Source organism: Dreissena polymorpha, chromosome 13 (genome assembly GCF_020536995.1).
Source record: "Dreissena polymorpha isolate Duluth1 chromosome 13, UMN_Dpol_1.0, whole genome shotgun sequence".
Lineage (NCBI taxonomy): Eukaryota > Metazoa > Mollusca > Bivalvia > Myida > Dreissenidae > Dreissena > Dreissena polymorpha.
Genome location: NC_068367.1, coordinates 20,272,780 through 20,298,148, shown reverse-complemented (window position 1 = coordinate 20,298,148; position 25,369 = coordinate 20,272,780). Strand labels below are relative to the sequence as shown.

Sequence of the window (25,369 nt, the reverse complement as noted above, 5' to 3'; positions counted from 1 at the left end):
TTTTTTTCAAAACAATAAATTTACAGTGGCATGCTGACATGCAACAACTTACGATTTACCCAAAGAGCAGTTGAATAACACCAATTTAGTAAATGTATAGAACAGAGTATTATTTCAAGTTTATATGTAACCAATCAATATAAAATGTTTTATTGTTGCCTTAAATCACACTGATTTTGCTAAATAAAATGTATACTTAACTTTGTCATTGTTGTCAACGTCACAGTCTTCAATCTTCTTCGAACACTGTGACAAACATTTTTCATTGAAGAGCAAAGTGGGTATTTTTCAACGTTGTCTTATCTGGGAAGCTATAAATCTTAAGACCAATTTAGGTAACTTGTACCTGTAACAACACCCACAATAATCGCAATTATCACCATTACATACCATTTTGCAGCAGTCAGGACGCTCCATTGATTTCAGCAGTATTGCTTACATCATGGAAATCTATTGCATAACGACTGCTGTTAAATGGCTGGTAAAAAGAGTTTCTTCATTTCAATTTAAGGAAATATTAGGCAGAAAATATTAAGATATCCTAAAATGGCCATTTGTGGAAAAATGTAGCCAGAATTTTAAATTTGTCGCCATGATTGGCCACATTATGGCGATCAACAGTGTGAACCCTGAATAACTGCATACATGTCTTACTCTTTAATTGCTTGACTCTTATATTTTTGTGAAAAAATGCTTCAAATGCAGATCATATGTCAGAGAATGGCTGGCCTTTATAAAGAAATAATTTTTAATAACTACTATAGTACATTTATTTATTTGACAGTAGTGGGATCTTCTTTAAAAATAAGAGCAAAGGTTCATATAGAATAGTTTATATAATATTGTTCTTTGATTTATTTGGATGCATATTTTCATAAAATGTACTTTATTTTGATGCTAATTTTCATACAATAGCCTTTATTTCAATGCATATTTTCATTAAATATACTATTTGGATTCATATTTTATAATAGATCTTATGTACTTTTTTTGATGCATGTTTTCATAAAAAAGGCTTAATTTGGATGCATATTGTATAAAATAGACTTAATTTTGATGCATATTCTCATAAAAAAGACTTTATTATGCCCCCCTTCGAAGAAGAGGGGGTATATTGCTTTGCACATGTCGGTCGGTCGGTCAGCCTCTAGGTCTGTCGGTCCGTCCACAGGTGGTTTCCGGATGATAACTCAAGAACGCTTGGGCCTAGGATCATGAAACTTCATAGGTTGATCATGACTCGCAGATGACCCCTATTGATTTTCAGGTCACTAGGTCAAAGGTCAAGGTCACGGTGACCTGAAATAGTAAAATGGTTTCCGGATGATAACTCAAGAACGCTTATGCCTAGGATCATGAAACTTGATAGGTAGATTGACCATGACTCGCAGATGACCCCTATTGATTTTCAGGTCAAAGGTTAAGGTCATGGTGACCCGAAATAGTAAAATGGTTTCCGGATGATAACTCAATAACGCTTATGCCTAGGATCATGAAACTTCATAGGTACATTGATCATGACTGGCAGATGACTCCTATTGATTTTCAGGTCACTAGGTCAAAGGTCAAGGTCACAGTGACAAAAAACATATTCACACAATGGCTGTCACTACAACTGAGAGCCCATATGGGGGGCATGCATGTTTTACAAACAGCCCTTGTTTGGATGCATATTTTCATAACATAGACAATATAGAAATCATCATCAGCATTACAAATAGAAGGTTAGGAACTGATAACAATTCAACCAGACAGAAGCATTCTAAATATCTTATATGTATGAATCAATACAAAAAAGAAGATATTTTTCAAAATTGAACTCACTCTTTTATGAGGATGAGTTGCAGAGGGGACACAAACAATATTTTAATTTTTGCTGTGTAAGATGATGGTCTTTTATGTAAAATCCTCCTTATCAAGGTCAGGCTGTAGCACAGTGGATATGATGTCTGCCTAGCAACTGGGTGGTCTTATGTTCGATCCCCACTGTGGGAGAGTTCTTTAGAGGTCATGGGTTTAATCCCCACTGTGGTATAATTCTTTAGATCTTTTACCCAGGTAACAGACTCGAGAAAATTTCCTTACATAAATAAGTTGAAATTCTCCTTTCAGTCCACAAAGCCTCAGAGTGAAGCAAAAGATCCTGAATTGAAGACAGCTGAGTTGACCATGATTTTTGGACATCACTTACGTCAGGGAAAGTCCAGCAAGGTAAAATATGGCTCAGAAAAAACTTGGCAAGTGTTGAACACTTTTTAAACCATTACACCTTATAAAAGCACTTTGATGTGTTTGAAGTCCCTTAGAAAATCTAATTATATTTAAAATCATCTTTACTAGAATCAAGTTTTATAGGCTTCATTTCTAACCTTAAGATACTGATGAGCAGCAAACAGCATAAAACCTGAAGAGATTGCGAGTTTCTCGCAGGCAAGGCTGTTTTGGTTTTATGCTGGTTGCAAAAGTGATTTTCACTTTGCTTCTGATGGGGAAAGGATTTAAGTACGACACACATCAATTGGACCATAAAACAGTGCAGCTTGTTTGTAAGGAGTCATATTGATTGCTTTAAAATTTTATGCATGAATTTATGATATTGTGCTCAACAAATCTGCAGCTTGTTAGGTCGCCATGGTGTTATGGATATGGTGTATGCCTAGCGACCAGGAGGTCAAGGATTTGATCCCCAATGTGAGAGCCATCTTTAATCTCCCTTAAAGACACCAAGTACTGGTCATCAAACGGACTCAAGAGTGTTTCAATAAGCCTTTCGATGCAATCGAGCTAAAATAAATAGGATGTTATTAAGGCTACAGCTGAACATTTTAATTCTGAGTAGTATAATTATGTTGTAAGAAAACATTAAGACTTTTATGTTACATGGCCCCTGAATGTTAAGTCTTGGCAAAGCTAGATGTTCAGGTCGGGATAATATGGATTATTGGCATACAAAAATCAATCATATCACTGTTTCGAACAAACAATGCAATCTAAAAAGACCAGAGTTATAACAGATAGATTGACGATTTTGAAATTGCTTCTGAAATAAGGTCTGAATCTATATGGAGTTGTAGCCATTAGCTTGTAACACGTTTAAAGGATGTGTTGCATGTAATGTGTTCCAACCTATACTTCTGTTCATGCATATAGGTGGAAATATTAAGGATGGGAGCAGGGATTTCACTAGCCCATATTTTCGGATATGATTTTACCAATTTTTTCAATTCGCCTTTTTAAAAAAAAATGGAGCCACTTTAAAAATTTAGCGCCATTGGCGACAGTGGCGATCCACAGGGAAACCCCTGATGGGAGCCAAGTCAGATTAGTATTTAAATCATTATAGTTAACATGCACATTAAAAGTGATAAAATTTAAGATACAGTCATGGTGGCTACTCAGGTGAGAGATTCGGGACATATAGTGGAACTCTTGTGATGTTACAGCTATACTTTGGCATCAATTAACTACAGTAGCCCAATTAGCGTAACCATGATGTTATTATTATCACCATTTGTTATTAATGTAGGTGTAATCTGTTTTATGAGTTGTGTCTTTTCCCCATCGTTAAATACCACTACTTTCACATGCATCATTAATTATCAAGTATGATGTAATTATACTGTCAAATTATTTTCGTTTATATCTTTCCAAAGTTGACAACGGCATATGCAAGAATGCCAAGGACCCCAAAAGCATCTTAATGGCTGCATTTGTTTTGCAACTCATAGCATGTTTGTTTGCATTTAGCCCTGAGGTAGGATGCTTTTATGGCAAAACATCTATTACTGAATAGCTCTTGTCCATTAGGAGGGTGAATTTAATATACACATGAAATTTGCTGAAATGGTAGGCTAGTAATAAAATTGAGGCAAATTATAGAGGTGTTAGCTAAGGCCAAAAAATACATAGGTCCGTTTCCGGTCGCCCGACCCTGTCTCCCGAATCGGCGCCGACCCTCAACTTTTTATTGGGGTCACCAAAGAAAAAAAATGTACATTTTAGTTCATATAAGATGTAATATCAAGCAAACAAAGCATATATATACATGTATTTCTTATTATAAGCTATAGTAGCCTTCCATTCTAGTACCCGAAAAAAAAATCTGTACCTTCCAACCTTGTTTTTTTTCCCTAGGAGACCAGAAATGGACCTATTTCTTTTTTGGCCTAAGGCTCGAATGCAGTTATTATTGGAATGAAGAGCATCTATGAAATCATGGCCAATTTTTTAAGGGATATATACTTAAATACTCAATGCTTTTGAAGCATGATACCGTTGTCAGTGAGCGTTTAACAGACCGACCAAAATTATAGTTGAAATATTTAGCTTTATTTTCTCAAGAGAGTCCATGTTTCCTGTTGTTTAAAGATATAGTTATTTGTAATTTTTTCCTGGCAAATAAGACAAAACAGTTAGTGTTAAATATTTTATTTGTATTGAATATGTTTTGTATATTTGCTCAGTATTTGTTTAGCCATAACTGTATGTATATATTTCTCATAATGATATCCCCAGCAATATTTTTCCTTCATTATAAAGCAACAGAAGGGACAAAACTACAAATTCCCAATTGCTGTCAAATTTTTTAGTGAATTCCCTTGTGCAACTGTATGGCTTGAACCTAAGTAACTTCAATATGGATAACTTGACAACACTTAGTTATCAATTTTAAAGTATTTGTGAGTAAGAAATCAAATGCAACAATTTCCCAATCTGAAGACTTCATGATGACAATATTCTCAATTTCAGGGTTTTTCGCACTAATTTCTCCCAATTGGGCTGTTACAGGTATTTTTTTCCCAATTAGGCAAAAACATGCCTATTACAGCCTTGCCTTCTGCATTGCTAGGTTTTGATCCTCCCTGTGGGAGCATTCTCTAGATTGTCACCTAAGATATTGATTACTGCTTCTTCCCAAGAAACAGACTCGAGAGTGTCTTGACAAGCCAGAGGCTTTAAATGTAATTAAGCTAAAAAAGGTTACAATTAAACAAACATAATGTTCATTTAAGCCAAAACCAGGACCTGCATTTACCAAACAATTCTAAGACTTAAGTCTAAGAATAAAGATTATTCTTTTAACTGTCAAACTGGTATTTTCTAAAAAATAATATTTTAAGTCTAATTTAACATAATACACAACCTCAAATTACAGCATTCTTTACACAGAACAATGCCATATTGGCATGCACACTATTAATATGCTGCATCTATTCAAACTCTGGAATAAGGTGTCTTGGTTTGAAGTCTATTCTTTACACATAAGTCTAAGAAGTGTAAGATGAATAATAAGGGCCCTAATGACCACTCTATGATGTATATGGAAAAAGTAGATTTACACAGGTTTTTTGTCACTCGTAAGCGGATATATTTTGCCTCAATAGGCTTTTTCAAAACAAACTTTGAAAAAGCCGATTATATGGAAGGGTATTTAGGTAAAAATAACATCCTTCGTTATGACTGTGTCATGATTCTTGATGGTACTTTTATTTTATATGTAGATACTTTTTCATGCTTGATGACACTTACATCTTGCCTGATGACCAATGTCTATTTACATTCTGCTTAATGGTATCATTCATGTGTACAGATGCAACATTCTTGTTCGTAAATTGCATGCTGGGTATATGTATGTTGGTTTGTGCAAAGAGACTTGTGAAATAGGGGCAAAGCACAATGAAATCAAACATTGATGCGTTAAATAAATTAACGCGATGGCAAGATGTGAGTTTTACCCAAGCACAAAGCCACATACAATCATGCATGATACAATGATGTCAATTGACGACTACGGAAATTTACGGCTTATACCCTTTGTGTGGTATTTGCTATTGAAACGAAATTAACCGCGTGTTTGTAGACCTTACTTTTTTTGTTAATAACTAATCGTAATTTTTGTACAGTCATTTACCTTCAATAACCAAAGAATCTCTATGGATATATTTCAATATATGCGAAAAATACATGTTTGCGGAGCTCCTGATAAGACGCTTAAAGTCGTAGAAAATGAATTAAATTTAGTAAAAAAGTAGACTTAAATTCTGTGCGTATGTTTACACATTGACAAAATATAATAAGAATTCAAAATGTGTGATCATGCGTAAATCTCTATATCAATGCATATTATGTAAATATTCCAGAAATGAGCTCTCACTCGTCTAGGTCCTCATTAAAATAATGAAATCAACAGAACTTGAACGTTATTACGAATTACAGACCATCTTAAAAACCATCGAAAAGTAGGTATTTTGTCGGTCAATCTCTTTCACACATGAAAGAGCTGTTGGTCATTTGGAAGTCATGCAATGCTGCTTAAAGTACATATAGATGCATGACTTAATTTACATTAAGCAAAATAAAACACTAGGTATTTGCCACGATTCATAAGAGTCAAATATATACAAGCAGTAAGAGTGTAATCGGTGCGCAGAGCAAGACTTGCTTATATAGACTTGAACCTCTTATTGCTTTCTTTCGAAATAATTTCATGTCTCCGATCTAATATGCAATATGCCTGGTGTTTTTTTTAATGCGGAATAATGCTCCGTTTTAGATCCATAATAAATGAACGCCTCACTATTTTCTAAAATTAACACCGGATTAATGTTCACAGACATTTTTCATACAGAATTGATTGTAAATCAAAGTACTGGCAGTACTGGTGTGACGATGCTTTTGAAGAGGATGGATATAAAACATCAATTTAAGTTTATCTATATCACCACAATTGTGTATGTTGATACGAACATTTGGGTACGATAAAAAAATTGGGTACGAAAAAAAATTTGGTACGAAAAAAAATTGAGTACGAAACATTTTTGGTACGAAAAAAAGTTTAGGGGTACGGGGAAGTAGTACCCGTGAACTTGACCCATTGAGCGAAACTGAGAGGCGGGTCACATTCTTGTTCATTAAGTATGGCAATACCTTCATGATGATTCTCGAAAGTAGGTATGAGCACATAGCCGGACCATGTGAGCTCAATCGTATGAGCACTTGACTATCCGAGGTCGCCCACGAACATATGGATAAGTTAACTAATAGCGAAATGACCTTATACATGTATATGCTGAAATCTAACAATCGAACGAAATATCAAACATGGTATGTACACTTAGGTGGTTGTGTAATTTCTGTTAGAATATCGTATTCAATATGTAAATTTTAAATGATTGTGCCCGCACTTGAGTTTGTTGCCTTGTTTGAGTCTAAACGCGCCTAGGCTGCACCCAGTGTGTGTATTTGTGTTTTTCCAAGGTAATGAGTTACCTCCGCGCTGAGGCTGCATAATGTTGGGACCCGGAGTGTGTCCTAGCACTCCTATCTAATAAGATTAGATTGACGACAGTTTGGACGAATTTTGTACTGAAATACTTTTAAATACTGTCCGGAATGGTGACCACAAAACATACAAAATATAACATTGCGCCGGGAGCGGGAATCGAACCGGTGTCGTAGAGGTGAAAAAGCGAAACGTCCTTACCACTGCGCTAGCGGGACGGACAATTACGGAAAGAAATGTTGTTTTATCTATATATATCATAGCAGTGCAGCGTTTTCAATTTGCAGGTTCGAAATTGAAAAATCGAGTTATCTCAATCGGACTGGCTCGGTCTTTTACATAGGTCGCCATTGTGAAGATTTTTTTTACTGGTTATCAAACCTTGAACGGTGCTGTTCCAGCATCGTCAAAAATGACGGTTAAAGTCCGTGCGTGGGAATTTTTCTTGTAACCAAGAGCGACGTCAACGTTCATGACAGACCTGTTTATATAACATTTGTTTATTTTATTTTTTCCAATTTGATTGAAAATTATGTTCCATGATATTTTAATAGTAGAAGTAGTTGTTTTCCCAAGGAGGGGTACAATAGTTGTACTAGTCCCGTTTACTTGTAACTTTAAGGTTTCACTATATACCACAGACATAATATATTATAGACATAAAATGATAAATATGTGTTTATATATATTGTAATTATAGCCTGGTAAACAGACTAGAGAAATCTGTAAGTTACACGCACAGGTCTGTGGCAATGGGGTTTGGGCTACAATGCACATCGGTAGATGACGTCTACTGTAATTATTTGGACGAGTGATGGGCCACACTTCCAACACATCAGCCCCGTTAATTGTCCTGAATAAAATACATGTACATTTTCATGAGTACCAACTGCAACTTACAAATATAAAAAAAACATTCACGGCAGTCAGTTTTATTGTTAAGGCCTACTGGTCTTGCAATAATAAACGTATATAGTTTAACGGAGATTATAAAACAAAGGGAAGTAATTCAGCTTATCCAGTATGGCAGTTCGGATGTTTTCGCTTTTTTCCGAAAAGTAATTTATTCAACATACGGAAAATAAACGTGCGCCACCTGCTGTCATAATTTGGTAACTTGCATTCTGCTTAGTTTCATCCTGCTTACTGCCTGTTGCTTACTGCCGTTGTTAATGACGCTTAGTGGTAAAACCGATTATGACTGGTTTCAGGAATATATACTTACAAACATAGGATAGTCACCAAGCATGTTGCAACAATCAAGTATCACCGAAAAGACAACACGCATCTTGGAATTGTCATGAAGCATATTAGAATAAACATCAGGCATAATGTAAATATTCACCATGAATGATGTAATTTTGCAACAATCATCAAGTATAAACGAATAGACAACAAGCATGTTGGAAATATCATGAAGCATGTTAGATAAACATCAGTCATGATGTAAATATTCACCACGAATGATGTAATTTTTACCTAAATACCCTTCCATACGATTAAGGCACAATATATCAGGAAAGAGTGAACAATCTTCTATAGCTAAAGTAAAAATAGGTTTAAAACGAAGAAAATAATTTTTTAACAATTTTAAAATTTTAAATAATTTTAATATTTGGCTTAACCAAATGTCCACTTCAGGAACACAAATGGAAGATGTACATGGAGGTAGACGAAGACGGCGATGATGACAGCGACGAAGGCCTCAGCATCGTGACCTGCATCAAGGATGTGACGTTCACCTCACCCTCACAAGAGTCCTTCAAGGTCACGCACCCGCCCTACATCATGGACAAGTGGAGTGTGGGCGTAAGCAGCGAGATGGACATTGAGTGTGTTGTAACCTTTGAGGTAAGTGAGTGGATTGTAACCTTTGAGGTAAGGGGGGGGGGACTGGGGCACTATGTGGACGAGTGCATTGTGACCTTTGCGATAAGTGAGTGCATTATGATCTTTGAGGTAATTGAGTGCATTGTGAACTTTGAGGTTAAGGAGATGAGTGCATTGGGACCTTTAAAGTAAGGGAGATGAGTTCATTGTGACCTTTTAGGTATGAGAGATGAGTTCATTGTTATTTGTGAGATAAGGGAGAAAGTAAGTGCATTGTGACCTTTGAGGACAGTAAGTGCATTTGACCTTAGAGGTAAGGGAATGTCTTGTAACGTTTGAGGTTAGTGGGTCCATGGTAACCTTTTAGGTAGGTGAGTGCATTGTGATATTTGAGGTAAGTGAGTGCATTGTAACCTTTTAAGTAAGTGAGTGCCGTGTGACCATTGAGAAGAGTGAGTTGTGACATTTGAGGTACGGGAGTGCATTATGAGCTTTGAGATAACAGAGCGAACTGTTACCTTTGAGGCAATGGAGTGTTGTGTGACCTTTGATGTAACAGGGTGTATTGTGACCTTTTAGGTAAGGGAGTTGGTTGAGTGCAGTGTTACCTTTGAGGCGAGTAAATTGTTACCTTGCAGGTAAGGGAGGGCTTGAGTGCATTGTCAATGTTATGGTTAAGGAGAGATTTAGTGCATTGTGACCTTTGATGTTAGGTGATGGCTTCTATCAGCATATGCCTATATATTCAATGCAGCTTGTATTAAAAACTTTAAAGGTGTTGAGCAAGTCCTTAATGTTGTTATTTTCAGCCAAATTTTGTTTACAGCTTTTCTCTAACTTGCATCATGTAATGGAGGGTTGGAGAACAATATCCTGACACTTTCATTTTTGTTGGGGTATGAGTAAAACAAATGTAAAGTTATCTCTTCACATGTAAGTGTCCATTCACATTTTAAGTAGAAATGGGAATTTTAAGCCAGATGAGTTTAGGTTTAACAATGCTTTCTTTTCTTTCATAAGAAGTCCTACTGTTATAGACTCATTTATTCTTTTTCTTCAGAAAAAGGTTAAGAAACCGAAGTCATGCCGATACATTCACAATCTTGACCCTGTCAGTGCAACCTCTGGTCAAAAGGTCATCACCCTGACCTTGAATCAGGTCAAGGATGACCTTGAGACCTCCCCGACCTTAACCTTGACCTCAAGCAGAAAGGACGTAAAACAGTCGCAGAGTTCTCCGCAACTACATGGTGCCTGGAGCGAGAGAAACATTTTAATTACCCCAGTGACGACTCCTGAGAAAAAGGGTAAGACATGACTTGAATACTGGGCCCATATTTACAAAGCTTCCTAGGGAAACCTTAATAATTAAGGCAACATTTCTAATGAAGTTTTCTGTAAAGAAATTGATATGTTCTGCTTACAAATGATTAATATACTACCCATTTTAGTTTTATTTACCTGTATAAAAGATATTAATGTTAAAAATACCATTACCATAACGTTATATAACCAGAGACTTAAAGAATTTCATGAATTTAAAGAATTTCCTGAAGTTTCCCTAAAGAGATTTGTGAAACCGAGTCCAGGGGTAATATTCCCAGAAACATTTTAAGTTTTTCAAGACATAATGAGAGTGAATAAAATAATTCAAACTTCCTTACTAGTGTGGGATGCACATTATAAAAAGCCTCTTAAGAATATCATAACTTAAGAGGAGTATGGAAACAATGTTATTCTAGTGAAAATTACAGAGAAAATTTTTTAGACAATTGGTTCAACTTTGTGGGGTCTTTATTCGAAGAAACAGCTTAGGTATATCATAATGTATGAAGAGTTAGAAGAAAATATTTCTACCAGTGGTAAGGCTTAGGTAAGTAGTGATAGAAATTAACATTTTGGTCATTGTCGTACATCCACATTATTTTGCCATTGATAATATGACCAGAAGATGTTGATGTAATGAGCAAAGATTTCCTGACTTTAAATTATAAAATATGTTTAAAGATTAAAAGATATAGTGTTCCAAACATTAAAACAGTATGATGATAATTTGAATCTGATAGCTTTATTTTCTTTGGACATGAGTACATGTATTCACAAAAACTTCTTCTGAATGTGCAGTAAATCAAAAAATGATAATTTTCCGAGAATTCTCATTACCTGTCAAATTCTACCGTAAGTCTGGTTTTATGCAAAGCTAAGTGTTTGAAGTTCTTTGTGTTTCAACCACTATCAAAATCATCATAGTGATAAGTCTAATAGCAAGCTGTGAATGGAAGATTGGGAACTAAATTGGCAATAAATTGCCTCATGTCAGTGTGATGTAGATACAAGAGAGATTTGAGGATGCATGGGGTTCAATGCGAAACAGCGGTATCTTTTGGATATTTCCATATAAGATACCATGCTTTCGCGCCTTCTGTTCCTGTCATGTAGTTTATTACATGTTTGAGTTTTGCAGTAATACACCTGAAAAACCCTCAATAGGTAGTTGTTTAATGGTAATTTTAAGCTCACCTGAGCACAATTTTTATGTTCATGGTGAGCTTTTGTGATTGTTTGCATGTCAATGATTACCTTGTGAACACCATAAAGATGTCACCTTTATATTTTTATAAAACTTGGTCTTAACGTTTTTCCTAGTTTAATCTCTGCCAAGTTCAAAACTGAGTCATGTTGCAGCAAACATTATGTCACAATGTCAAATAAAAGGGAAAGCTTTTGAACATGCTAGGGCCACATTTATTACCTATTTACATGTCTGAAACTTGCTCAGAACATTAAAGGGACTTGTTCACAGATTTCAGCATGCTTTGAAGTTTGTCATTAAAATGCTTTATATTGATACATGTAAACATCGGAACTAAAGAGCGGCAGTAAAAAACAAACATAAAATTAAAGAAAGAAAATAAAGTGATCTACACCAGGGCTCAAACCACGGACCCTTGGAGTAAAAGTCTAGTGCTCAAACCACTCAACCATCCATGCTCGTACAATATCACTTTTATTTTTATACTTAATATAAGCAATCCCCCTAATGTCACAATATTGATAATACGACAGAACTTTCCAATTATTCAATAGTTTTCCATTTGTAATACTGTATCATTTTTAAGGTTTTTAAATCGTCAAAAGATGCATATAATGGATATTTTAGAGCATGGTAAAAGGTCAGTTTTACTGTTTCCTTGCAAAAAACATAACTGCAACGAAAAATTTGCAAATCTAAAACCATATTTTTCAATTTTGTCGATTAATCAAAACGTGAACAGGTCCCTTGAAAGAAATGTGTTTGTATGATTTCTGGGCTGATTTTGAAAATTATTGTGGTTTGTTCACAACATGGCTGCCCCGCGGTGTTGGGGCAGTCAGTTTTCTTTATTTATAAGTTTCAGAGCAGTTGAGTTTCTTTGGGTCTCAAGTGAGCGCCTTAGGACCTAAGGCTCTCTTTTTGTAGGATTCATTTTATCATGTTTTTTTTTATATTTATAGAATACCTTTTGATAAAACCTTGGCCTGAGTGAATGTGTTATAAAAACTTAAACACTGTCAGAAGAAATTATTTTGATTGGTAGGGTGGGGAAAATTGTATGTATATGAATTACATTAAATTGATAAAATTTGTAGTCTTGAAAAAACAAACATATTTGTGTGTGTGTCTGAAATAGACATTTTAGATTAGGAAAGTCTCATATCAAATTCTCAATTATCCTTAAGTTTTAACATTTCTTCCAGAATGTTAATAGATTGCTCTTGAATAAATGAAAAAACCATGCTTCACAATTCATATGATTATAATAAGTTGATGCAAATTGAAAGATACAATCTTTTTTATGCCCCTGGATCGAATGATCGGGGGTATATTGTTTTTGGCCTGTCTGTCATTCTCTCCAAAAACTTTAACCTTGGTCATAACTTTTGCAATATTGAAGATAGCAACTTGATATTTGGCATGCATGTGTATCTCATGAAGCTGCACATTTTGAGTGGTGAAAGGTCAAGGTCATCCTTCAAGGTCAATGGTCAAATATATGGCTTCAAAGCGGTGCAGTAGGGGGCATTGTTTTTCACAAACACAGCTCTTGTTTAGTATGATGATTTGTATCATTTTGTGACATTTAATAATTTAACACTTCATACATTTAATTACTTGAATGCTTTATAATCTAAAGATGTAGTTAATGGTTTTTTTATCATCTGCTTGGGAATAATGACCAAAAATGTGTAATTGGGAATTTGTAAATGAAACTTGGACGTTTGTTTCATTAGTGAACCACTGTAGTATCAGTCTTTGCTTTACTTACTGTTTTTGTAATCTCTCCATTAAATGTATTTGGGTGTTTTTGTTCTGTCAAGTTAAAACATTGACTTTCCTAATTGAAAAAAGTACAAGTATCTGAAAGGAAATTTTAGTAAAAAACTGCTCACTTAGTACTCAACATTCATTAAGCCCACTTCAAAGATTATTAGCTCTAAAACTATGTCTGAAAAGTCCCCAAGTAGTTGGGTAGACTGGTTGTGGCGTTAAATAAACACAGATACTTACATTTCAAGAAATCTTTTAGTGCTGTGAGTATATTTTAATGGAAGCCCATTTACATGAAATATCCTAATTGAAATCGTATTTCAGCTTAATGCAAAAGATAATGTTCAGAAATGATTTCCATGTTTTGTATAAAATGTGGTTATTTTCTTGTGACTGATGTTTACATGCCAGGAATCTTTTCTATCTACATATTGTGCATCCTGGGCAATATCACAGAACAGAAGAGTGATACATGTAATAGCTTTTTACCTGGAAATTTTACCCCCTGAAATTTAGTGGCTTGTAACCACAAAACGTGTGGTCTGTTTGTTTGATTTCATGGATGAAATATATTTTATGAAATGACATTGGAAAACTAAATTTTGATCAGGAGATTCCTTTGTGTTGTGACAATCATAGTTCTAGGGATAAAATGATATGCATTTAGAGTGATTATAATTGAGTAATGTGTTTATGGCCTCGGATAAAAAGATATGGGGTATATTGTATTTGGCCTGTCTGTTATTCTGTCGGTCATTCTGTCCCAAAACTTAAACCTTGGTCGTAACTTTTGCAATATTGAAGATAGCAACTTGATATTTGGCATGCATGTGTATATCATGGAGCTGCACATTTTGAGTGGTGAAAGGTCAAGGTCATCCTTCAAGGTCAAAGATAAAAAAATAAATAAAATATTACAGTAAAGTTTTGCAATAACTTTTGAAATATTGAATATAGAAACTTCATATTTTGCATGCATGTGTATCTCATGGAGCTGCACATTTTGAGTGGTGAAAGGTCAAGGTCATCCTTCAAGGTCCAAAAAAAAAGCGACGCATTAGGGGGCATTGTGTTTCTGACAAACACATCTCTTGTATAATCATATAATTCCACACATCTTGTTTTCATAATATAACAAAAAATATTCCTTTATCTTTGAATGTCTTTCAAAAATATATTGTTAATATCCATTTTGTATTTATTTTATATACCCAATGCGTATTTTTATTCTATTCTTATTGTTAAAAAGGGCTTACACAAAAGTTTTCTTCCCATGTAAAGGCCAATACAGAGGTTATGGAACATTGAATTGTTTTGTAATAACAATACAGCTTCCCCCTACCATCCTGTTGGTAGTTCTTAAGTTCATAAAGGTAAAGCCAAAGTATCTAGGTTAAAGTGTTAAAAAAGAAAAAGACCAGAAAGAGTCAAGAGCTAAATAAACTCTTAATACTCTTATCCCTGCTGGCAAGGTTTTGCAGGGAGCATGATACATTTGCCATTAAATTATCCGTTAATAGGCCTCTAGTGTTTAAACATGTTTTGCTCTCTGAGTGAATTACTGCGAGAGATATTTCGGATCCCTGAAGCATCTGCTGTTGCGTCTGCATGTTGTCTAATGCTTGATGACTGTTCATTGTAACTCTTGTTGTTTTTTTCGGTGAAATGTTTGTGAAAAATTGAAAATGGGGTAGAATATGTAAGTGGTGGGAGATGACTGTTCGAAAAGTAAAGCATAGGCCACACATTATTTTTTAACCCTTTGCATGCTGGGAAATTTGTTGTCTGCTAAAATGTTGTCTGCTTAATTTCTATAATTAGCATTTTCTTCGATTTTTTTCAAAGAATACTATCATAATAGCAAACTGTTTGAATCCTGATGAGAAGCCACATTCTGTGGCGTCTCATCTGGATCCAAACTGTTTGCAAAGGCCTTTTAAATTTGGTTCCAGCACTGAAAGAGTTAATGCTTGATGACTCAGTTCATTGTAACTCTTCTTGTTTTTTTTCGATGAAATCGTTTGTGAATAATTGAATATAGGGTAGCATATGTAAATGATGAGAGATGACTGTTTGAAAGTTAAAGCTGACAGACCACACATTGTTATTTTTTAAATAGTTTTCACAATGTTTTTTTTCTAGAAACCTTAAAGGCAAAAAACTGAAACTAAATGCCATTGGTAAAATAAAAGCAATTTGCTATTTTTTTTCTTGTATAGTGTCTGTTGATGCCTCTGGAATAAAGTGACATAGCATAAATAAAAGATCTGGCACGAGTTGTCATATCATAAAATATGGTATGATATGACAATGAGTGTCAGATCTTTTTTATCACATGCTTTTAAATGAGCTAATTAAATAAATATTTATGCAAACATAATGATAAATCCCAAATGTTGTTTACATTTTGTGATGTCATTTGACGTTGCAACGTCATTTCAGCAAAATAACAAAATGCGATTGGTCAATCGAACGAAAACTAGGCCAATGAAAACGCTTAAAAAGTATATTGCCAGTGTTTTTTTCACCTATAGGGGAATGGTGGCAGGGCCCGTCCAAAGGGGAAAAACACCTCATTTTTTAGGAAAAGGGGAAAATAAAAAATTTACTCTTTTATATGTAATGATATTTAATATATGAATACAAATGTATGCATGAATGTAATATTCACAGCTGAATGTCTTTGTCCTTTTTCATAAATATATATCAATGATTTTTTCAACATTAGTTTCAGACAGTTCAGCCTTCATGCACAGTCTTAGTTTTCCTAGCCATTTTGAGTCTAATTGGGATTTTTTAAATCAATAAAAAGGAAAATTTGAGCATTTTTTATCAATAAAAATGGACCAAATTGGAATGTTTTCATCAACGAATATTGACACAATATAGATACATCAAGCCTTACCCTGGCAATTTTGGGAAAAAATGCAATTCATGTTAAATTAACTGATTTGGGAAAAACTAACTTAAAATAACTCTTTATAATAATTCAAAATCATATAAATTATAGTTATACACTTTATTAGTTGTTTATGAAATAAAATTGAGATATATCAGGGCTCAACATAAACAGAAAAACCAACTTGCCCTACCGGGCTACTACTTCCAAAATCTACTTGCACTGAACGTAAAGCAACTTGCCCAAACATGAAATATCACATCAACTGTAAACCTCATATTGTTTAATAAACCTAAATGATACACCACAAAACCTTTTTTTTATTTTTGAACATTTAACAAAATGATTACAGCAGTTAAAGTCTAAATTAAATGCTCTTTGTTCTTTTTTGCACTTTTCCGGCGGACAACTAGATTATAAAATAACTTGCCCACACCCATCTTTTACTTGCCAGGGGCAATAGGACAACCATTAATGTTGAACCCTGTATATTTATCATAAGACAGTTATTTAAAAAAGAAAAAAAAAATTATTTTTTTTAATTTTCGAGGGGATTTTTTCTACAAAATGGGGGAAAAATATGTACTTTTTTTTTAAGGGAATGGGGTTGAATATTGGCCCCGAAATTTCCATAAAAAAAACACTGATTGCACATGTGTAAAATAAAAATATTCGTTATGGTTATATTACATGGGAAACAGGGTTTGGCATGTGATAAATACTTGTACTCTCAGTTTGTACCAATAAATGGCAGTGGTTTTTCCAATCAAACAAGAACCTTCCAAAAATATTGACATCATTACTATTATTTGGAACTAACTCCAGTTAAAAATTACTCTACTTGGAATAGAGCATATTCAGCCCTGAAGGATATTCATCTTTCAACCATTGACCACTCACCAGCCGTGAAGGATATTCATCTTTCAACCATTGACCACTCACCAGCCGTGAAGGATATTCATCTTTCAACCATTGACCACTCACCAGGCATGAAGGATATTCATCTTTCAACCATTGACCACTCACCAGCCGTGAAGGATATTCATCTTTCAACCATTGACCACTCACCAGGCGTGAAGGATATTCATCTTTCAACCATTGACCACTCACCAGGCGTGAAGGATATTCATCTTTCAACCATTGACCACTCACCAGGCGTGAAGGATTTTCATCTTTCAACCATTGACCACTCACCAGGCGTGAAGGATATTCATCTTTCAACCATTGACCACTCACCAGGCGTCAATCGAATTTACCCCTTTGCATGCTGGGAAATTTGTCGTCTGCTAAAATGTCGTCTGCTGAATTTCTAAAATTAGCATTTTCTTCGATTTTTTTCAAAGAATATTATCAGAATAGCAAACAGTTTGGATCCTGATGAGACGCCACGTTCTGTGGCGTCTCATCTGGATCCAAACTGTTTGCAAAGACCTTCAAAATTTGGTTCCCGCACTGAAAGGGTTACTTATCAGCCAATCAGATACGTCTTTATCCCCACCACCTAGGCTAGTACTCACCAACCCATTCTTGGACATAAGTTTAAGAGTGAAGAATATGTTTTGAATACACATTTTCAGGAATTTCTTTTATATTGAGTGAACTTGGAATTAACCTCCTCTATCGATAATGTTAAAAATCGAAACGAACACAAACATGTTTGACTTATATATAAAGTATGTATCACTTCGTCTTTACGTAGAAATAGTTTTGGAACTGTTAAGTTGTAATTCCTATATTATTTCCCCTTGCAATACTTTTATATGATTATGCATATTTAGTATTGAACAATTATCTGTTCATCATTTTTTGTATGCCATGACTGTATACTAAACTAGATTAGTCATAAAAACACAATTACCAGTATCTGGAGGATTTCTAAGTGGGAGGGGCGCTTGATTTTGTAGTAACATGTCAGTTGTGACAAGCGTTTGGGCTAAAAGGATGAAGCATGATTTTGTTGACGAAATTACGAAAGACATTGTATACATATCATTGAATACATGAGCTGGTCAAATAAAGCATTTTATGTTTAAAGAGGCATATGAATGATATTTCTCCTTATATATAGATATGTATTTAAAAAAGTGCATAGTCCCTGTTTGAAATCAGACATTAATTTTGTCTTGTATTAATATTATACTTATCACCAATTTATTCATAAACACATGTATATCACCCCAAAATGTTTATAATATATAGCATCTGAACACTCTGAAAACCACATATATTTCTCAATCTTTATGCAGCTAGGTCAGCCACTTTGTCCCAATTATATCTTGGTCAAGTTTAACATTTGGTCATGTGGGGTCAAAAACCAGGACACTTGGTCACTTTGAAGAAAAAGCTTGCAAACAATCTAACAGTCAAATTTGTTTGCCCAATTAATCATAACGAAACTAGCTCAGAAATGTGATGTACTGATATCTCAGCCAGTTTTCAAAATGGTTCTGGTTGCTTGAGAAACATGGCTGCTAGAGGTTGAGACAGTTTTCCTTATCTCGCTCAACATAATGAAATTTGCTTTTAACATAATGTTCATATGATATCAGGGCAGATTTCGGCAATTGTTCCGGTATGTTGAAAAAAGCTTGAGCCGAAGGATTTCTTTATGTGGCTAAAGTAAAACCTTGTCAACACTTTCGAAGACACAATTACTGCCCAATCACAATAAATCTTGCTCCCAACACGGGAAAATGGTTCCATTCTCTCGAAAAAGTGCTGATGGCGATGGGATGGCAGTTTTCTTTATATGGCTGTAGTGAAACATGCATGCTCAGAACAGGGGGGTTGCTTTGTGTCTCAGGTATTTTCCATATTATAGGGCCGTTTGTTCTCTGGAAAATAATCATCTTATTTTGTAAACTAACTATCCATATGTGTCGTGTTCTGAGAAAACTGGGCATAATGCCTGTGCTTAAAGTGTCATCCTAGATTAGCCTGTGCAGTTCGCACAGGCTTATCAGGGATGACACTTTCCGCTTTAATGTTATTTTTAGTTTCAAGGAAGTCCCTCCTTACCCAAAATCAAGTTTAGGCCGAGAGTGTTGTCCCTGATTAGCCTGTGCGGACTTCACAGGCTAATCTGGGATGACAATTTACGCACATGCATTATGCCCAGTTTTCTCAGAACACGACTCATATAAACTGTCAATGTATGCCCTTGTCATGATGATCAGATTAATTTTGATTCTATGGAAATTAAAAGACAAAAGATAATGACAGGCAAAACTACTAAACATTTATAGAACATTATGTAAAGCGGCAGCATTTTGTTTACTGCATTTATATGTCAGAAAAAGTATGGTCAAGGCTGTATAAGCCAATCCCCAGTTCGTTGCTCCATGTTCGGAAAGTCCTCCAATATTTCAGATTCTAAAGCCTAATTTCATTCATAAAGAAGAAGTACTCAAGAGCTATTTTTTTAATTTTGTTCTCGGCGCATTATTTAGATGTTATCTGTCACACTTATAACAGAACAACCGCTCTCTTAGATACCAACAATACTTGCCCACTTTCACATAAAACTGCATCTAGCTGGAGTTTCCTCTGCAAAATGTATTTCGCTAAATATAAAGCATTACAAAAAATTATGTGGATTATAGGCTTCTTAAATCCCAGACATTTTGTCTCTGAATCTAAGAGCCAACTCAGCTTGTAGTTAAGTACGGTATGTGCACACATTTATTTTAGGGGTTCTTTTTTCTTGTAAAAAAGCAGTCAAATCTTTATACTGCATTTGCATAAAGTTTTACTGAATATTATTATTATATTTCTTGGTGCAAAACATTCTTTCCATCTTGTTTGACCCAAGGCTGAACATTGTGTGTATACTATGTTTGTTTGTGTATTTATATCTCAACGAGCACTAAGTTCTGTTTTATCCTTTGGAAAAAACAATTATTAAATGAATCTGATCCTAATTTTCCAACATTGACTGATTTCAATAAATTCCTGTTGACATGATATAAAAAAATATATCAGGCAGCATTATGTCAAGCAGAATCTATCAATTTAGTGCTATGAGTGCTATAGTGATGAAACTGTTTCTTTCCATCATACAGGTTCTCCAGACATCTGGGCAAGCATCGTGGCTGGCAGGAAAGCCTCCATGACCGACTTCCCAAAACTCCGCCCAGTTCCAGGTACAACCATGACCCTTCACGCGCCGCCTTCTTGTAACCCATGGCAACAAGGCCAGATACAAAGTCAATCGTATAATCCAGGGCCAAATGCAGTCATGCAGAATTCCACTTCCTCGCCCACTTTGGTTGGCATTCAGAGCAGTTGTAGTGATGCACCCTCTGCAAACTTTGGAAATCGACCTTTTAACCAAGGTCAACGTAACTATGGTAATCAAGGTCATCAGCCTCAAGGTCACCTGTTCCAATTGCCACCACAGGGCATTGTAGCTCATGACAATGTTGTATGCATTCCTCAACAGTCTGTTAACAGCGAGGCTTTGGTTTCCACTTATCAGGAAAACCTGTCTCAGCAATGTGATTCAAAGTGTCTGTCAAGCGTTCAGAAGTCAAAAGTGACATTCACCTTGACTGATTCTTGCGCGTCTTCGAGGAGTTCTGAAAGCGGATACAGCGAACATGTTGGTAGAAACACTGAAACGTATGCTTCAGTTTGCTCGCACTGCAAAGCCTCATTTGGCAGTTTTCATCAGCAAAGACAAAGCGCAAGTTCAAGACAGTTTGAAGGTGAAGGTCAAACAGGCAAAAACAGAAACTATGACCAAAGTGATTATCCATACAGAAATTATTCAACAGGTGAAGGTCAAAGTACCAGAGGAGGGAGACAAACTAACAGGGGCCATAAATACATTACTAATTCAGGACATGATTTAGACCACAAACACAAACATTGGAAGCCTCAAAATGATGGGCATGGTTATCAGAAAGGGGACAGGTTTCAAAACGAGGGTCAAAGGTCACAAAGGTTCTCTCATAGGGATCAGAGTACAAGGGGTCATTATAGGGGACACAGGGGTCGTGGCAGAGGAAGGGATTTTTATCACGAGTATGATGTCATAAATAAAAGCCATAGCAGTGAGCCTTTGGTGGAAAAAAGTAACATGAATGTGCAAATGAAGGTAAGACGGGCCGTTAGTTCACCGGATAAGACGAATGACAAACAATATGTTGCATTTAGTTACAGTTTAGAGGGGGAAGAGGTCAAAAGCAGTGGTTCAGAAAAGAAGGAGGCTGATCAATCGAGCAAACAAAACAAAAATCAAGAAAGTGAGAGTGAATCCTTGGAAAAAATTGAGGGTGAAGTTTTTGAGGAGTTATCACAATGCAGTCTCAAAGATAGCACAGACAAAGATGCCAACCCATCAGGCTGGGTTTTTGTTGAACACAAAAGTCACAAAGGTAAAGATCACTCACAAGGCAAAGGTGAAAGTTCACATTCTTATAGGGGTCAGGCTATGGATAGAAATAGGGGGAGTTGGAGGCCCAGAGGTCAAAAGGGTCACCATAGTTCTCAGGGGTCAAGTAGGACCAGAGGTCAGGAAAGTTCTAGGTAAAGATAAATGTCACAGTTTTCAAGTGGTTTAATTATTGCTGTTATTTATTTGGGTATGATAATGATATTTTCTAGAGTCAAAGTTTTCATATTGTATATATATTTATAAATACATGTGTATTGTGCTGCTTTTAATTGTTATTGAATATATTAACTTGTTAGACATGACCTATCAATTAATGTATGTACATTAATGAACGATTGTGTAGCTCATTAAATTAGAAAAACATTACCTTTTTTCATTACATTTGGAATTCCATATAGGGATGTTTTACAAACATTTTTTCATTATTTAAAGGTTGCTTTAATTTATTATTTATTCTTTTGCCATCTGACTAGTCTCAGGTCAATGTTTTTTTATGACATTGTTTGTTGTTGTTTTTCTGCTTTATTTGTTAACATCTACATAAAATATTTCATTTAGAAATATATAAGTCGTTGGTATAATAACAAATGAATATAATATTCATGGATTATTTTCAATTATTATATCTGAATGTTTTAAAATGAGGATAAAACCATGAGAATTAGTGCTTCTTGTGATCATTTATGTTTTATTAATGAAAATGGGCCGTGCTCTGTGAAAAGGGGGTTTAATGCATGTGCGTAAAGTGTCCTCCCAGATTAGCCTGTGCAGTCCGCACAGGCTAATCAGGAATGACGCTTTCTGTCTTACCTGTATTTGTGCTAACAAGAGACTTTCTTTACACCAAAAATACCATAACAGCCATCTGGGAGGACACTATGCACAAATACCATAACAGCCATCAGGGAGGACACTATGCACATGAATACCATAACAGCCATCTGGGAGGACACTATGCACAAATACCATAACAGCCATCTGGGAGGACACTATACACAAATACCATAACAGCCATCAGGGAGGACACTATGCACAAATACCATAACAGCCATCTGGGAGGACACTATGCACAAATACCATAACAGCCATCTGGGAGGACACTGCACAAATACCATAACAGCCATCTGGGAGGACACTATGCACAAATACCATAACAGCCATCTTGGAGGACACTATGCACAAATACCATAACAGCCATCTGGGAGGACACTATGCACAAATACCATAACAGCCATCTGGGAGGACACTATGCACATGAATACCATAACAGCCATCTGGGACGACACTATGCACAAATACCATAACATCCATCTGGGAGGACACTATGCACAAATACCATAACAGCCATCTGGGAGGACACTATGCACAAATACCATAACAGCCATCTGGGAGGACACTATGCACAAATACCATAACAGCCATCTGGGAGGACACTATGCACAAATACCATAACAGCCATCTGGGAGGACACTATGCACAAATACCATAACAGCCATCTGGGAGGACACTATGCACATGAATATCATTACAGCCATCTTGGAGGACACTATGCACAAATACCATAACAGCCATCTGGGAGGACACTATGCACAAATACCATAACAGCCATCTGGGAGGACACTATGCACAAATACCATAACAACCTACTGGGAGGACACTATGCACATGAATACCATAACAGCCATCAGGGAGGACACTATGCACAAATACCATAACAGCCATCTGGGAGGACACTATGCACAAATACCATAACAGCCATCTGGGAGGACACTATGCACAAATACCATAACAGCCATCTGGGAGGACACTATACACTAATACCATTACAGCCATCTGGGAGGACACTATGCACAAATACAATAACAGCCATCTGGGAGGACACTATGCACAAATACCATAACAGCCATCTGGGAGGACACTATGCACAAATACCATAACAGCCATCTGGGAGGACACTATACACAAATACCATAACAGCCATCAGGGAGGACACTATGCACATGAATACCATAACAGCCATCTGGGAGGACACTATGCACAAATACCATAACAGCCATCTGGGAGGACACTATACACATGCAGTAAACCCCATTTTCACAGAGCACGGCCTAAATGATAATTTAAATTTGTTATATTTTCAAATACGTATTACAGTCCCTTAAGCAATAATATTCATTAATTTATACCTTTTTCATACGATTGATTGTGATGCCATAATACCAGTACTTAAATTTAAAAAATGTATGTTTATATTGACCACATGTAATATTGTAATGTTTTCATCCACTGTATCATGATGAGTCCCTCTGTCTGTATGTCACAAATTTTATTTTTTGCGGGGAATATCGATTCAAGGAATTAGCTTGTTAATAATTACTTTTCCTGTATTCAGCATATATAATCTTAACTAGTATTTTGTTGCATTTTTCATGAATTCAAAGGATATTGCTGTTTCTGTGAATTCAAACGATATGGTAGCTAATAGAAGAAGATATTCCGATGAATATATTAAAGTGCTTGATTTGTCTATAGTAAGTGGTACATGTAGTCAACTTGTTTGACACAACACAATCCTGTGAACTGTGATGTTTGTTTGTATTTTGTTAAGAACAATAAGAAAAAAACATTTACTGTAAGCATAGATTATGAGCCCTACAAAATTAAATTGCTTTTTTTGGTTGAAACAAATATATCACATATCAAACACTATGTTAGGCTCCATTGGTCATTGTCAGCTCAGGTACTACTTAAATGTAGCCCGGGTACTTTAAAGTATACTTAAATGTACCTCCGTTACATAAAATATTACTCACACGTACCCAATATATTGAGACATCAACAGTTTTATTCCCAGCCAAAATCTGATGTTGTAAAATGCACTGTGGAATGCAAAACAAATTCTCTTTGAACAAAACCCGCCTCAATATTCTTTTTGAGTAGGTGTTTCGATAATATGAAGTCCATTTTTCAGAATTGACATAAATATGAATATAATTATAAATTTAGCCGACAACAACCAATTCAGCACTGGAATTTCCGGGTATGTTTCAGTATATTTTCCGTACCTGGGGTACATTTAAGAAGAACCCGAGCTGGCAATTATCAATCAAGCCTATATTAATTATGCATGTTTATTCCAAATAATTGATGAACAATTGCTTATAATTTTCATGATTTAAACTGTTGATTTATGATAAAATAGCAAACATTTAAATCGTTTATTATTTAAACTCAGGAGTTATAATTTGCTTGTTTTTATAAAAATTATAATGTTTTAATTATTTTAATTATATTTTTGATAATGAAGCATTTTTGTTTTGTCATTATTCCAAAGTGCTTTCTGTAATACTGTTTAAAATTTTAAATAATGAAGGATCAAAAACTATAATGTGCTATTAAGATATTAAAATTATGTTAACAACTGTAGCATAATTGCAACAGGTATTTTGTTTATGTGATCAAAACTTTGTTTTCTTTATATATTTTTACTTTAGTTTATGTTTGTATGTTTTAGTACTTGTGACATGAAGAAGAGGTAAGTGGTAAGAGGTACTGTTCCATAATTATCATGTTCATAACATGTTTAGTCTGATACTTTTATATTATTTATTTTGTTATGCATGTTATATTTAACCAATAATTTTTCATAAA

At 35.2% G+C, this 25,369-nt stretch overlaps 2 protein-coding genes across 8 annotated transcripts in view; one reads left to right on the top strand and one right to left on the bottom strand.

Annotated features, from left to right (window-relative positions):
• The window catches only part of LOC127854439 (mitogen-activated protein kinase kinase kinase 20-like), a 219,546-nt gene that overhangs the window by 74,273 nt on the left and 119,904 nt on the right, over positions 1–25,369 (top strand). Inside the window, exons 17-20 of one of the 7 annotated variants that reach the window (XM_052389473.1) lie at positions 2,113–2,211; positions 8,924–9,133; positions 10,173–10,419; positions 20,382–25,265. The exons of 5 other annotated variants lie outside the window; for them this stretch is intronic. In XM_052389473.1, coding sequence (XP_052245433.1) covers positions 2,113–2,211; positions 8,924–9,133; positions 10,173–10,419; positions 20,382–21,853 — 2,028 coding nt within the window. In that variant the 3' untranslated portion in view covers positions 21,854–25,265. Of the gene's footprint in view, positions 1–2,112; positions 2,212–8,923; positions 9,134–10,172; positions 10,420–20,381; positions 25,266–25,369 lie in introns of those variants that run through there. One more of the 7 variants, XM_052389476.1, reaches the window with a different exon arrangement.
• The window catches only part of LOC127854440 (RING finger domain and kelch repeat-containing protein DDB_G0271372-like), a 129,002-nt gene that overhangs the window by 24,749 nt on the left and 78,884 nt on the right, over positions 1–25,369 (bottom strand). The window lies entirely within an intron of this gene.